The sequence below is a fragment of the Triturus cristatus genome, chromosome 11 (assembly GCF_964204655.1).
Source record: "Triturus cristatus chromosome 11, aTriCri1.1, whole genome shotgun sequence".
NCBI classification, from domain to species: Eukaryota; Metazoa; Chordata; class Amphibia; order Caudata; family Salamandridae; genus Triturus; species Triturus cristatus.
In genome coordinates this window covers 412,987,917-413,002,406 of record NC_140594.1, presented here as the reverse complement: position 1 = coordinate 413,002,406, position 14,490 = coordinate 412,987,917, and the positions used below count along the sequence as shown (strand labels likewise).

General features: G+C 47.7%; 1 protein-coding gene across 3 annotated transcripts in view; it reads left to right on the top strand.

The window, feature by feature from the left end:
* Positions 1–1,176: 1,176 nt before the first annotated feature.
* LOC146784338 (uncharacterized) overlaps positions 1,177–14,490 on the top strand; it is a 62,091-nt gene continuing 48,777 nt past the window's right edge. The window contains exon 1 of one of the 3 annotated variants that reach the window (XM_085636101.1): positions 1,177–1,357. In XM_085636101.1, the coding sequence (XP_085492227.1) occupies positions 1,319–1,357 (39 nt within the window). In that variant the 5' untranslated portion in view covers positions 1,177–1,318. Of the gene's footprint in view, positions 1,358–1,599; positions 1,801–14,490 lie in introns of those variants that run through there. The other 2 variants (XM_085636102.1, XM_085636103.1) reach the window with 2 other exon arrangements.

Below are 14,490 nucleotides of genomic sequence, written 5' to 3'. Positions count from 1 at the left end.
GAATCCAGTGGCACAGTGAGCAAGGGACCCACGTCTGGGCATACCCATCCCATTTAGGGACAAAAGTGCTACGCAAACAAATGATAGAAGGAATGCAGAATAAATCATACATTCACCCCCAGTCAAGAGATCTGGGTTAAATCCATCGTTCTTTTGCACCATGCCAGGAGTCAGGAGGTGGGTGGGTAGTTTTACTATGAGAAGGCAGTAGGTTTGTGCAGTTTGTGTATACACACTCTGGTCACACTCTCTTCCTTGGCTGCAACACTCAGAGGCTCTCTACACACCAGGCGGGAAACTGGGGGAGATAACTCTCCGTCCCTCGGAACTGAAGGAAAATAAGTATTTCACAGCGCATTCTACGTGGGTGTTTTGCTTCCGCTCAAAGAGAAGCACGCTATGCTCTTGGAAGACAGCGGCGCGAGCTAGCGGACGAGAGACGGGGCCGAGATATAAGGTGTACAGGCGGCACATCCCTGTGGACTTGGCAAAACTAACCCCGGGCCAACACGTGCAGTCAAAGGTGTGCGCCGCTAACAGGCAGACCCCCGCGGTCCGACGCTGCGGATAGTATCTCCACCCGGTCCGGACAGCTTTGTTGTAGGATGTATAGCACGTATTTACATTTCTTTCAGGTAGCCTGCACCATGGAGATTCGTTTCTTTTTCAGCTGTGCAGATGAACCCCTTTTCCTTTTCAGCCAAAGGCACCTCAATGTCGGCGCTCACCATTCCGTAATGTTAGTTTTTTAACAAAAAGTATGGGAACTGTCTTTTAAAATTGTAAAAGCTTCGGAGAGTCGCTTCTAAAAAATATCTCACACTTCGTTCTCTGAAAATATTGGCGATTTGATGACATTTTCGTTTTCACCGAAAAAACACGTGGTTAGGGAGATATTTATCGACTCTGAGGTCTGTCGCCCAGATTGATGCACTGAAGGACGGCGCGTGCAGATGTGTTTTTATGCGCTGCCCCGCAGCTGCTTGCGGCCATGCCCCGGATCTGCACGGGACCCCTGAGGCCATCCTTCTAGGCTTCCTCGCACCCAGTTAGTCCCGCCCGAAAAACAGGTTTGCTTCGGTTCCTCAGCCCCTCCCAGGTCTTGTTTGGTTCCTCCCAGGAGCCGGTCCCATGCACTCCAGCCGTGGTTAGCCACGTCCCGTGGGAGGGCCTAGGCAAGTTTCGGACACCCGCCCTTTCCTAGTGCCGCCTTTGGGGAGGGCTTTCGCCTTCCCATCTGTGAAGAGGGCCGACCCGCCGAATTATACTCGGGAAGTAACAGTAGAAGCTGCCCCAAGAGAGAAGGAAGCCACCGGTGATGGCGGGGGCCGGAGGTCCCCCCGAAAACGGCACCCAGGTAAGATGTATGCGTGCGCATGCACTGTGCAGCCTTGGGTGGGCGGCAGGGTGCATCCTGGTGGGGTCCAGTTTGCGGCTGTGGTGGGGGAGGGGCAGCCTTCCGTGGTGGCGGTTGTTTGCGGTGGATAGAGCAGTTTCCACTCTGTCAAGTGTTAGAGGGCTGTGCAGTTTGACAGGACTGTTTACAGCCTTTGATACTGTCTGCAGCTTTGGGAGCAGGGAGGAGTTTTTACTCCGTGTGGGACAAGGTGGCTGTTTGCACTCGTATGTCGGAACAGAGGCAGCTTGTTCCCTGGCGAGAGGAGGGGGCAGTTTGCTTGCGGGGTGGCTTCAGACTGCGGCGAGGGAGCAGTGCACAGCCTTCTTGGGACTTTGTGCAGCTCTAGGGAAGGATGGCAGGGGAGAGGTGCTGTGCGGCCGGTGCAGTAAATGTGAGACTGGGTATGTTATGTGCAGGTGGATAGTCCGCACCGTGTGTGGGACGGGGGGCGATTTGCACTGGATAACTTATTTTTTTTGTTGCATATTTATATCGCGCGAACTCGACCCGAAGGTATTGGAGCGCTTTACATGAGCACCGTATTTACATTACACATTCAGGCACGGGGAGATTAAGATATTTGCACAGAATCACAGGATGTGGACGCGACCTCGAGGCTCGAACTCTGGTTTCCAGCACCAAAGTCGGCAGTTTAAGCCGACGGACCACATCCCCTCCCCTGGGCAAGGTTGCATTGCAGGGAGGCAGTCTGGAGTCCGAGGACAAGACAAGCTTGCTGTCTGTCTAGGAAGCAGTTTTCAACCTGTGTTACTATAGTTTGCTTTGTTACTAAGGGGCGCTTTGCAGCTTTAAGCAACACATTTCAGCTTGCCAGAAGTAAAGGGGGCTAGTTCGTGGCTAGGATTTGGGACACGTGGGCAGTCTGTAACCTGTTACAGAGGCGTTGTTTAAAGACTAATGTAGGATGCGGGGATAGTTGTGAAGCCTGGTGTGGCAAGGGCGGTACTTGGCACCTAGGTCTTGGGAGCAATTGGAATCGCTGTTGTTGGATAATAGACATTTTTACAACCTGTGTTTGGTGGATAGTTTATCTGGGTGTGTGGTGTGAAGGAGTTGGCAGCCTTCGTATGGTAAGGACGTATTTTGCAATCTATACCGTATTTGCATCATATTGTGGATGGTGCAGTTTTAGTATCTGTGAAAATCCCACACAAGATCAGCATAACAGTAACCAGTCGCAAACAGGAAAGAGAGACACTTCTGCCAAGGTCCAACGGCGACCAAGCATTAACCAGGAATATGTTATATGTTTTGTAACACAAATTTGTATAGCGCTCTACTGTCATAGTATGCCTTTGCAGCACTGCGGGGGTGGAGACCGTGGCGCCCTTTTCTTGACAATTCCATCACAGACCACAGCCTCGTCTGTGTTTTGAGTGGGATTATCCGTAGTTTGATGGTGGTTAATACTTTGTGCATTTGGTTGTAGTGTGGTTTCGGGTGTGTCTGGATCCGGAGATCTTTCCCAGTTTGGGTATATGTCCGTCTTGGGGCATAATTAACTCAGACTATGGTGTTGTGCTAGAGCGTGAAACATCCCTTTAAATATACCTATGTGGTGTTGGTGGATTTCGGTTTGTGTTGTTCCTGGTGGAGGTATGTGTTATGAAGGGAGTGGTGGTATTCTGGCTGTTACAGGGGCTCTTTCACGACTGAAGCCAGTCAGACCAGCACGCCTGCTCCTACCGAGGCAATCCCGGACACCCTTGAATGTGCCCAGTATGTTTCAGTGAGACCCCAAAATACTCAAAACAAAATATTTGTCCTGCAGGCAGGTTCCTTCCTACACAAACCGGTTTTGGAAGTCTCATATAAACCCGAGTGATTAATAGCAAACGATTTATGTGTCTTTTGTGTGTGCATTATTACCCCATTTTGCATGCCTATTCTTTTAGCTACCACCAGAAAAATATTAACACGGTTTGGCTTCGGCTCATAAACGTCAATATCAGTTTTTCTTCGATATTGCCAGAGTTTGGACGACCCATTTGATGTCTAAATAATCTCTTAATTGCACATTTCTTTTTCCTTGTTCTACGTGGTTCCAATATTGCAGCTATAATGTCTTAACTAACTTCTGCTAAAATAACTTTAGAGAGAGAGCTAACTAGTGTAACTCTAAACAGGGCAGGCTCATTTTGTTGCACAAAAATAGACTATCGATGGAAGATTCTTTCACATCCTGGGTTACTTCCCGGGAATTCTCTTTCTGCAGATCCAAGACAGACTTGAAAAATACTTTCCTAAATCAAGAATGTCCTGAAAAACCTAATTGTTCGACCTGGCGTAAGGAGTGCTCTGTGTCCATCCGGCTACTCCAATGCCCCCTTCACCCAACCAAGCTGTCCTACCTGTCAGACAAGTAATACCAGCTGTTGCCTTGATATTACAGGTTTGAGGACATTGATTTAATGAACGTAGGCTTTTACGCACCTTGATGTTTTGAATGAGGAAATGTAGCAGCAGACACAATCCCGTTAATGGCTGTTGAGTTCCTTTTCCCTCAGGACTGGACCCTCCAGCTTCCCTGCCCCATGCATACAGAGGATACAGCATACTGACAAGCGGCGCTTAACAAAACTCCCAAATAAAATAAACCCCTCATCCTCCCCAGGCTTTGAAACATCTTAAAAATCACGTCAGACCTGTAGGTCTAGTGTCTGTAATTATCTACTTGACAAGGGAACTGATCTCAACAAGACGTTTGAACATGTGATATTTCTGTTTATTGAACAGTATGTCCCAAAAAATAGGTCAATAAATAGTTGGAACACAAAGCATTTTTCATTCCATGCTAAAGTACCAGAAAAGGAGATATTAATCCACTGGAGAAATAGCACGATTTATAACCAGGAAAACTAGCTTCAAAGCAAAACTCCCATACTTGACCAAATTGTTTGATCCAATGCAAAGGCTTGATCGCACTGTCTCTCATGTCAATCGAGAATCAACTCTCTGAAGCCAGCTTGAAGAAATCCAGTTTAGGATGCGTGGCCTAGAATAGTCTCACTTATGTATGGTGTAATATATTATGTTACTACAAGTACAGTATTGGCCAGATGTACATTGCACATGATAAACTAACATCTCTTGTTTCACTCATGACGGAACAGTGTTGTTAGGACATTGGAGGTGGGGAAAGGTTGTTTAAAAATTATTATTTTTAGGAGATGTAAATCTAGTGATAATGATGTAATATATTAAAGCTCTCCTTGTGAGATCCTAGGCTTCCCAATTTTATTAAACAAGTTTAAATAGTCCTTGTGTTCAGTCACTTGGTGTCCCTTTTAGACACACAGAAACAGGGAAATTCTTGACATGGGTGCATGGGATCCACAGTGGCAGAATACACTCAATGCCTGCACATATATTTGGTTAAACGTGCTATAAACTACATCATTTTGCCACATTATGTAGATTTGGTCTCCCACTACCTCAAAGGGATATTTTTCCAGCAGTGCTCATTCTCGCATGGTTCTGGCCATCACTCAACTGGAGAAAGGGCGCAGAGAAACATGCCATCTTCACACACATAGAAAAGTAGGGGGGTAGAATATTTCTCACTGTGCTCAAGGATTTGCTTCAGGGGGGGTGTTTGGGGCGTTAACAACCCCCCCCCCCCTAAAAATATTCTCTAGTAAATAGTTGGGTACAAATTCTCTCTCTCTCTTCTCCCCCCCCCCCCCCCTTAAAACTGTTTATTTTGCAACATATTGTCTTTCAAGTAACCCTAACAATCCACACTGCTATTCGTTCCCGCTGCCCCTTAAGCCCCTTCATGCTCTACTTCTCAAATAATGAATTTTCCCATTCATTATATGCCAGCGTGATTGTTGGGAAATTTGAAGCTATTGCAGCAATTCAATTATATTGGAAGTCACGGGGATGGGGGATCGTCCTCATCAGCTACACGGAGAGGGGTACATATCTCGCCCCGGTATGTATGCCAGGGGGACTAAGTCTTGGACCATTTATCGGGGGCAACCCCGGGCTATATATACTGTTTTCTCTCTTAGCGAAGATAGGTGCTTTTGAAGAGAACAACCTAAGAAAAGGACGTGTTTGTCCCAGGGGTTTGACAGTGTTGTAGTCCACACCTTCGACATTTTTTGTATAGAATGAACTTGATCCCAAGGCATTTTTGGCTTTTACTTGAGCACCAGTTACCAGGTGTGAGGAGTAGCCCTATGATGGAGAATGGCACCATGTTGGTGGGTGAGGGCAACCATCCCTTTAAATAATTTTTCCATATTAGCAACATATATTAACTATGACCCATTAGATAGTGGGTGTTTAATCTTGCCGTGTTTTTTCGTGGATTTGTACACTGTAGCTTTCCCTCGTTTCCTCTTGTAGTATTTCCAATGAGTTACAACAACCCTTATCCAGCGGCTCTGCTATATTTCGAAGCTTCAATACTTGGGCAAAAGTCGAGTCAGTGTTTTCACTGGGCACCCTTACATAAGAAACCATCACAAGCAACGTTATACTGAACAGACGCCTATTAGTCATCACCCAAGATTCCAAAAATAGTAATTCGTCTTTAAACAACATGTTAAAAAAAATTTAAAGTTGCACAGGCATGCCACTTTAAATTTATTTCAGAGCTGAAGCCGCAGGCAGAAAAGGGTTTCTGCCCCTTCCACTGGGTGCTGTGTATGTACCAAAGCAAAACCTGAAAGTTTCTAGGCGTTCCCCCGTTCAATCCACTCTCCAACCTGTCAATACTGAGTCGTTATTTGACATAATTTACCGATATGACTATATTTTGTTCCCGAGATTTGTCTATTAGTTTCCACATGGGTGCAAGAATTAAGTGATTGCGAATCCTTAAGACATCGCTGCTATTTTTGTAGTTTCCGTGACAAGTTGCATTTAGAGCACCATGGGGGAGGGAGCACCGGCTACGGGCACGAGAATAATAATCAGACAAGAAACCCAGCTATACACACACTAACTCTGAAGGATTTTGTTTAATTTATACTTTGCTTCTGGTTTGGTTCGGGTCTAGATTGTGTGGCTTCAATGACGACGGACAGCAACATGCACTGCCTGCAGCAGTGTAACGAACGCGGCGTCAGTCTGAGGCTCAGCCTGCTGACAGGAGGTAGCTAATGTCACGCTTCCCGGCCACCGATTCAAAAGCGCGGGAAAAACACCATCGAGGTGGACCAAATGCAGTGCGATGCTGCTACTCTATCCGGGGCAGGGAACAAACGCATCGCGCTCGTGGGCTAGCAGAGGCAGTGTGAGTGATAGTCACCGGAGACCCCCAGGTTTCACCACACACCGCTCCAACTCAGTCTAATCCAAAAAAAGTCATGCGTTATACACAATTCACGGAAACGTGACGCTCATAAACTTTAAACAGAAATGCAAACTATTTTGAGTACCATAAGGATTGTTGACCGGCATACAAGAAAATGTGCAAATGATACCAAATAGTTGTAAGAAAAATTGTGCAAACGGCAATGATTGATCCATCTATTTACAAATGAGCCATTTCCTGGTGCTCACAGCACACAGTGCTGAAATATCCTAACCTCCTGCACGCTTACCTAGACCACACAGTTGAAACCATCTATATCCCTGGGCTGTGTTCCCAACCCCTTGCGCTATGGACCACCTGCGGTGGCCCCACTTCCACTGCACACCAAGCCATCAAAATGGGCAGGCTATGAGCACAGGGGCTAAAGCCCCTTGCTCCGCATTGGCGGAGACGAGACCATAGCTGTAAGCCGGTGTGGATGTTCCTTGCAGACCTAAGGGTTGCCGTTTATCCCCCTCAGTGCAGTTCTAAGAGTTATTTGGTTTAGAAAGACTTTCTTTCTCTGTGAGGAGTGTGTGTTGCTAGGTGCTAATCTGCCACGAGGGTGACCAGGGCAGTGAAGTCCTTCTTCCTCCCCACCAAAAACAGACTTAAATGACCAAATAGTCTCGATTAAAAAGATCACCCCCCCCCCCCAAGGCAGGAAGGCGTAACTCCCGTCACGATGGAACATCCGCCACCCCTAATGAGTTTGAGGAATATTCCTCAGACTACCAAGTTCCGGACACAGATTGGCCAATTCTGTATAAGTCGCTGCACAAATAAATTGATGGTCCTTGATTTAGTGCCCTCGTCCCAGCTGCGATTGCGTATCATGTTGCACCATGCGATGAAAGCATTAGGGAATGACCAACCCAACAAAGCAAACTCCTTAACAGTGGATGACCTCACTTCCTTCCATCCCACCTTTACCAGGTTATTACCACCCAAGCGCAGGACAATCTGGGCCAGTAACTGAAGGCCCTTAAAGCCTTTTGCGTCCTCCACCATCTTTCGTAGCTACGGGATCCAGAAATCTCCCACTCTGCACCATCTGAAAAAGACATTCCTCAAAACTGGTGGTTTCAGCTTATGGAGCTGTTGCAACCAGTATTCCGTGTGCCTTGCGAAGGACTGACTGAGGACTCGTACGATCTTGGAAGGCTTAGCTATAAAAACAGTTCAGGGTGATCTAGCATTTGAAACATGTGGAGGACCACCGCCCAATTTGCTTGACGTCGTGTTCCCAGCGCAAAGGTCACAGCCTCTATTATGAATGGATGGGTAGAGTAACTGTATGGCTCAACTCAAATCTCTCTGAAGACAGAAGCAAAGACTGCTGAGACTTGGTAGCATGACGGGCAGCCACGCTTTGCATGCATAAATAAATAAAGTGGGGTTCCCCAGCCTCGGGAGCAAAGTCAGGTAGGTTTTAATCCAGGCAAATGGACAAATGTTGGAACCGTCAGCTGTCTGAAGTTCAATGTAGGGACCTCTTGCTAACTGGTCAGTTTTGGACCTCCTAAGCGTGATGAACAGTCTATCATGGGAAATATGGGCATCGACTGAAGGCAGCTAACTTCATCCTGCTGGGAGTTGTCCAGTAATCCATTGACCCTGAAGGCCACAGAGAAAAGAGGTCGACCTCATGAGGCGAAGTGCATACCCTGACCAAAGCATCTACGATGGCTGTGAGTTTGTGAACGGATAGTAGCTTCCTACTGTCCTTCGACTCTGAACTCAGCCTGGCCTAGCCAGCCAATGCTTTCCTGACCTAGAAATTACTGCCAATGTCCTTCACCCCTCTGAGCTTTGAGAAGAAATTTTGCAGCTGATACGTTGGCCCGAGTGTATAAAATCGGCCTGCCCTGAATACACAACTCCTGCAAGAAGACGCATAAGGAGATAACCGAGAACACAGGACAAATGTGATTATTGTCTCCAATGTGAATATGTGTGCAAGGAGACACTGTAAGACCGAAAAGCTCACTCATAGGCCACCCTTGTAAGCTGCACCAAGCAAGCCGCTACTAAATTAGGCAAGAAAGGGCACTGATCCTCTACAGATCCTCGGGGAACTCAGTCATCTTTTCCTTCGCAGGTGGAAATTCTGAAACTCCTACAACTTGGAGCAAAACAAAGCATTAGCAGTGGTGTTGTGAATGCCGGGGACATTACTGACTTTAAATAACACATTCGGTTTCAAGCAGAGGAGATCCAAGTGCGTCAGGAGTAGCCTGCAAGATGCTCTTTACCTGTTCACGGCTTCAACCTCAACATATTATCTGACCACATTATAACACTCCTATCCCTGAAATCCTCTTACCAAATGGAGACCGCTACAACAATGAGGAGAAGCTCTAGGAAAGCAACGTTTTTTTTAAATTTACATTTTTATTGTGTCGTCCTGATCCCAAGCACAAGGCCAGTTGCCTGACACCATTTGGCACCTTTGATCACACCCCAAACCTTACGCTTCCTGCTGCATCTGTGTACAAACCCAGTGCTTGATTGGAAATGGGCGGGGGCTGGTCAGGCTATTAAACAGTTAAATTGATTCAGGAAACTGCACCAGATCTATAAATCGTCCTTAACCTGGGCAGGCAATTACATGTGATGGTGTTTTTTTGTTAAACCTGCCATAGATCTGGATCTAGAGAAGGGGCAAGCCATGGGAATGATTCTGAGGGCAAAGTTGAGCTGGCCTACCAGCACATGGAGCTGGTGCAGTGTTAACTTTTTGTGGGACAGTGCCATGGGGATTGACTCGCCAAATGCCCCGACCTTCTCTTGTGGAAGGCGACTTTCAGATGCACCCCCTCGTAGATTTCGCTGTGTCTCTTTTTGATGTTAACGGAGACCTCCGGCTGTACTTAGATACACGCAGATCAGTTGTGGAAGATCGTCTGGAATCTTATTTCAGGGTCTGGGGTGCCACCTAAATAATCGATTTAGGGGCATTACAGTGGAGTGACTGGTAGGGACCAATGTGTCCCTTACCTAGATTGTTTACATACTCTAGCTATGACACCTTAGTGTGGAAGAGGGCCCTAGCCCTGATTGGATAAGTATCACTATTTTAAAGGGCACTGAAAAATATGCTTCACTTCCCCTTCAGCACCTGAGGGGTGGAATTGGCGAAGGGGGGCACACTTAATTAATATTATTATTTTTGTTTCCACTTTGCTTTCCCACCGGCTCTCCTGCAAAAGTGGGAGTTCGAATTGGAGACTGCCATCTGCTGCTAGCAGCAGAGGCTGTGGTCTCCTTACTAAGGTGCAAAGCCTTTCGAGCTTCCCTCTTGAGCACTGTGCTCATCCTGGGGGAGGCGGTGTGACACCTCCGCTAAGGGTGGGCTTTGTTTCTGGCCTCATGGGTCCAGAAACCTGTCTGGTGGTGGCAGGCTGCCTAAAGCCAGTTAGAGACCACAACAGGGTTGGTAGGTTGTCAGTGGGCACCTCCGAAGTTCCCTCGGAGTACATGTTTTAATAAATCCAATACTGGCGTCCGTGTGGGTTTGAGAGGAGCTGTTTGTGCCAAACACTCCTGGGTTCAGTGAAGCCATCATGGTGCTGGGGAAATCAAGCTGTCGAGTTTCCAGACCATGTACTCTCTATTGCTTCGCTGGCACTTACAATATTAAGCATAGACTTAAATATTGTCGGGGTATATCTACTCATGCAGCTATGCCCACACCTGTGATACAGTGCACCCCGTCTTAGGGCTTGCTAGAGTGGTGACTTACCTATATATTAGGCAGTGCTGCTTTGGCATGGCACCCAGGTGGTGTGTAAAGTCTTTGTCGTTTTGGCCTGCACCAGGGCAAGCAGGCTGCGGTGGCAGTTTTAATGTCCTTGGTGAGGAGTCACTGGGGTCCCACTTCAGTTCCAATGCCCTAGGTACCAGGGGTACCATTTACTGGGGACTTACGGGGGGGGGGGGTCTGAAGTTGCCAACCGCAGTACAGTTTTAAAGACGGAGCTGTGGCACAGGGACCTGGTTGGCAGGGACCCTGTGCACTTTCAATCAAAACCACATACTTATCTAGGCAAAAAGTGGGGGAGCTAACCATGTCAAGAAGTACTTTCTCACAATGGGGAAATGGGTTAGTACATAAGGGTCTTAGTCCTAAGAAGATTGGACCATTCATTTGCCTGCCAAGAGGTCGCCAGAAAAACAAGCACTGGCAAAGCCAATAGGTCTCACCTTTGGGCCCTATTAATGTGGGCAATGGCTCTTAGCTGTGCTGTCCAGCATTCCTGATGTTGAATCTAAATAAAATGCAAAAAATCAGCGTAAAAGTGTTTTGCTTTATTAAGTGGGTCTGGGAAAGGACACAATGGGCATGGGGTGGAAGCTGCATCATGGGCACAAGTGGGGAAAAAGCAACACGGAGGGCCACGTGGGCAGAAGCAACATAAACGGTGAGGGTGTTGAACGCAACATGCAAACAGGGGTTGGGGAGCAAATTGACTGCGCAACTGAGTTGAAACAATGCAGAAGTATGGGGGAAAGGCAGCGTTGACAGGTATCCATTAAATCTAATTTTGAAGAAACAAAATCCTGCAAGGTTCTCGGTTTGAAGCATGGATAGTGACTAGACCATTTCATTTTAGAGAAGGGATAGCGACTGTTGGGTCCCAAAATGTACAGCAAGCATAGACAGCCATGCGAGAGTTGGCACAGAAAAAGAAGATACCTGGGGGTTGTTGCACACAGAGAATGCCAGTACCCATTGCTCAGGCAGCTTTTACCTCTTACGTCAACAGCAGAATCACAGAAGATCATTCACTCTATAAAGTGCCCATTTCACTGCTACAGCAATTGTATGATGGCACTGAACCCAGGTCCACCGGATACAACCAGTACAGCGAAGAGAACGCACTGCCTGCCACGGGAACTCCAAATTACTGATTGAGGCACAATGTGTGCAGAAGCCCTTTAGCATCTTACAGGATCCTGTGCTGTGTCCAAAGAGGGCAACGGGGGAGGGCAGAAGAGCTACCGCAAAGAGGGAAGCAAAGAACAGAAAATGTTTAGGTGAGAATGGGAGAAGAGAGCAAGGGTGGGAGGAATACGAGCAAAGGGGGGCAGACCGGGGAGGGAGAAGAGAAGGGAGAAAAGTGCAGGGGTGCGAGGGGGGGGGGGGAAGAGTGCGACGGTTGGGGCCTGAGAAGAGAGTGCAAGGGTGGGTCAGAGAAGGCAGAGTGCGAGAGAAGGAAGAGTGCGAGAGACAGAAGAGTGCAAGGACTTGGGAAAGAAGGAAAGGTGAAGGAAAAGTGCAAGGGAAAGTGCAAGGGCGAAAGAAAGAAGGAAGCATGTAAGGTTGGAGACAAGCAGACAGCAAGAGTGGGGGAGAAGCAAGTAGCAATTGGGAAGTAGTAAGAGTTCATGGGAGGGGAAAGGAAGACTGAGATGGTTAAAGAATAAAATTGGGGTGGTAAAAGATTGAAGGCATTGGGCAGCATGCAAAAAGTAGGGCAGTGGGAAGGTGTAGAACAGGATGAACCTCAAAGGACAAAGAGGTGCAGCAGTGCTATAGGAATGTACAAATAGTATGATCTTAAGATACACAGTACTGGAGCTGCACTCACCTCGTCTTCGGAAAGTCCATATAGCAGTTCCACGACGGTCGTCATGGAGCTTAATCAAGAGAGGGCAACGCTATTTGGCAAATACCAGACACGCAGAATACCCCTGATGAAGCATGGCAAGAGCGTTTATCCCGCGAGTGTCCCCCTGCCGAGGAAAGATATCCAACAGGCAGCTGTCGACCAGAGAAGATTCAACCTAGCCTTCCTGGCAGCAAAAGACTATGACTAAACGCAACGAACCCACGGGTCCAGACTGAGTGGCTAAGCAGAAGGTGGATTTAAGAAAACCAAGCTACACGGGGGGGGTGTATCCCTTATCAGGATGGGTCCCCTCACACACCATCGGTGTCATACTTCATCATAGGGGTGCCTCCTCGCGTCAGAACCTAGTTCTGACACGGGCTACAACTCCTCTCTACGAGGGAGGAGCTCAGGGATGTTTTAAATGGGCAACTGGGTTATAGTAAAACCCTAGGTGAGCTAGGTGTGTGACCAAATACTGAAAAAAATGTGCAGTGCTAAAATGAGGTGATAGTGGGTTTAAAACTGCCTGCAAGGCTAGCTAACAGAAAACGTTATTGAGCTACCTAGCGACAGGATTAAGAAGCAATGAGCTGGGATATGCAGCTGACCACCATTAGAGACAGCCACATATGCTAAATCAGCATGTTTCAGCCATCCAGCTTTCATCCGGATCGGTTAGTGAACAGCTACTGCAACTCATGTGAAAGAGCATAATGAAAGAATTTGTGTGATGCTGCCTCGGTTTCCTGTACTGAACCAGGGTGATTGTCCAGTAGGCTTCACCGATGGAACCTAAAGCAAAAGAAGACAAGAAAGAAATACAGGCTTGGTTTAAACCACATCCAACCAGCCGTGGAGTTAATTATCCTCCACGCAAGTATGACACTTTCTTGATTTAACAAAGTGGCAAGAGAAGAGGCACTTACCAAACTAGGGTAAAATTGTTACCTCTTCTGTCTGGGGCTAATTTAGTTGTAGGTACATGTGCCAACCAACCTGAGAGACAAAGGTGGTGGCTTCAGAATTCAGCAACATACACACGACAAAGAAGGGAAAGGAGGTGTAATGACAGGACCCAAGAAGGTATGGTGACTGGCAATGTCTGGGTCCCTGTCTAGGAAAAATCTGATTTCTCGTCAGATATTATTGGGCTGGGCTAGATTGAACAATGCTGAAGTAGAGCCCAGTGAGGCTAGTGTCTAAATCACAATGGAAAGGAACCACAATCAATCTGGGAATAGGCAACAGCCTAAAGAGGCTGTAGTGCTTGGTGATTCCATGCAGACCATAATAGTTCAAAAGAAAGGCTCCAGGATGGGGAATCAGACAGATACTTTCCTTTTGGGGCAGTACAAAGGAGGCAACAGCGCTTGAGGGGCATGCCATCCCACAAGCATCAAAATGCATGTGGTCTGATATGACAGGCCATAATGGTACAGAGAGGATGGATAAACTCATATGCACCCTTCACAAGATGAGCAGCGTGGAGGCCACGCTATGCTGTCAATGTAGGACCACGGGTGGCTCAAGCCGAGAAGCCCGGAGCCGAGGTGCTCCCGTTGGAGTGGCTAGAATCAGGTCTCGGGTGTAGGGAACAGCCGAGACGCCGGCCAGAACCAGTAAAGGGAGCAGGTGAAAAAGTGAAACCGTCCCAGGCTGCGAGTCAGTGCGAGAAGCCTGGAAACTTGTAACTAATTAAGTGTCAGGGATGAGGAGAAGCCAAATGGTTGGAGCTAAAAAAAAAACAGTACTAGCGTGGTTTGGAGGTCGCTGTTTCCGGAGGCGTGTGTCCGGACCGGCGGGTACGTCAGAGTGTGAGTATGCCGGTGTTTAAATCTGCCCGCAGCACTATGCTCAGGCTGAACAGATCTGGGGCTGCGTGATCCAGGATCCACCACCCCTTTGAGTGTAGGAGACGTGTGGCCACAGCAGCGCCCCGTACCTGCTGCTCTTGTTTCCAGCAAGCATTGTTCCACCCTTCTCTGTGTCTCCCTTGGCTTAAAGGCAGGCAGCAACTCTCCTCTTGCCTGCTCATTCACACTGGTTCTGAGCAGCAACCAGGCCGACGCCTGTTCTACCTTGCTCGTCTATCAAATCACACAGATAGCAGCACAGATCATATCAACCCGCTAGGCGCAGCCCAT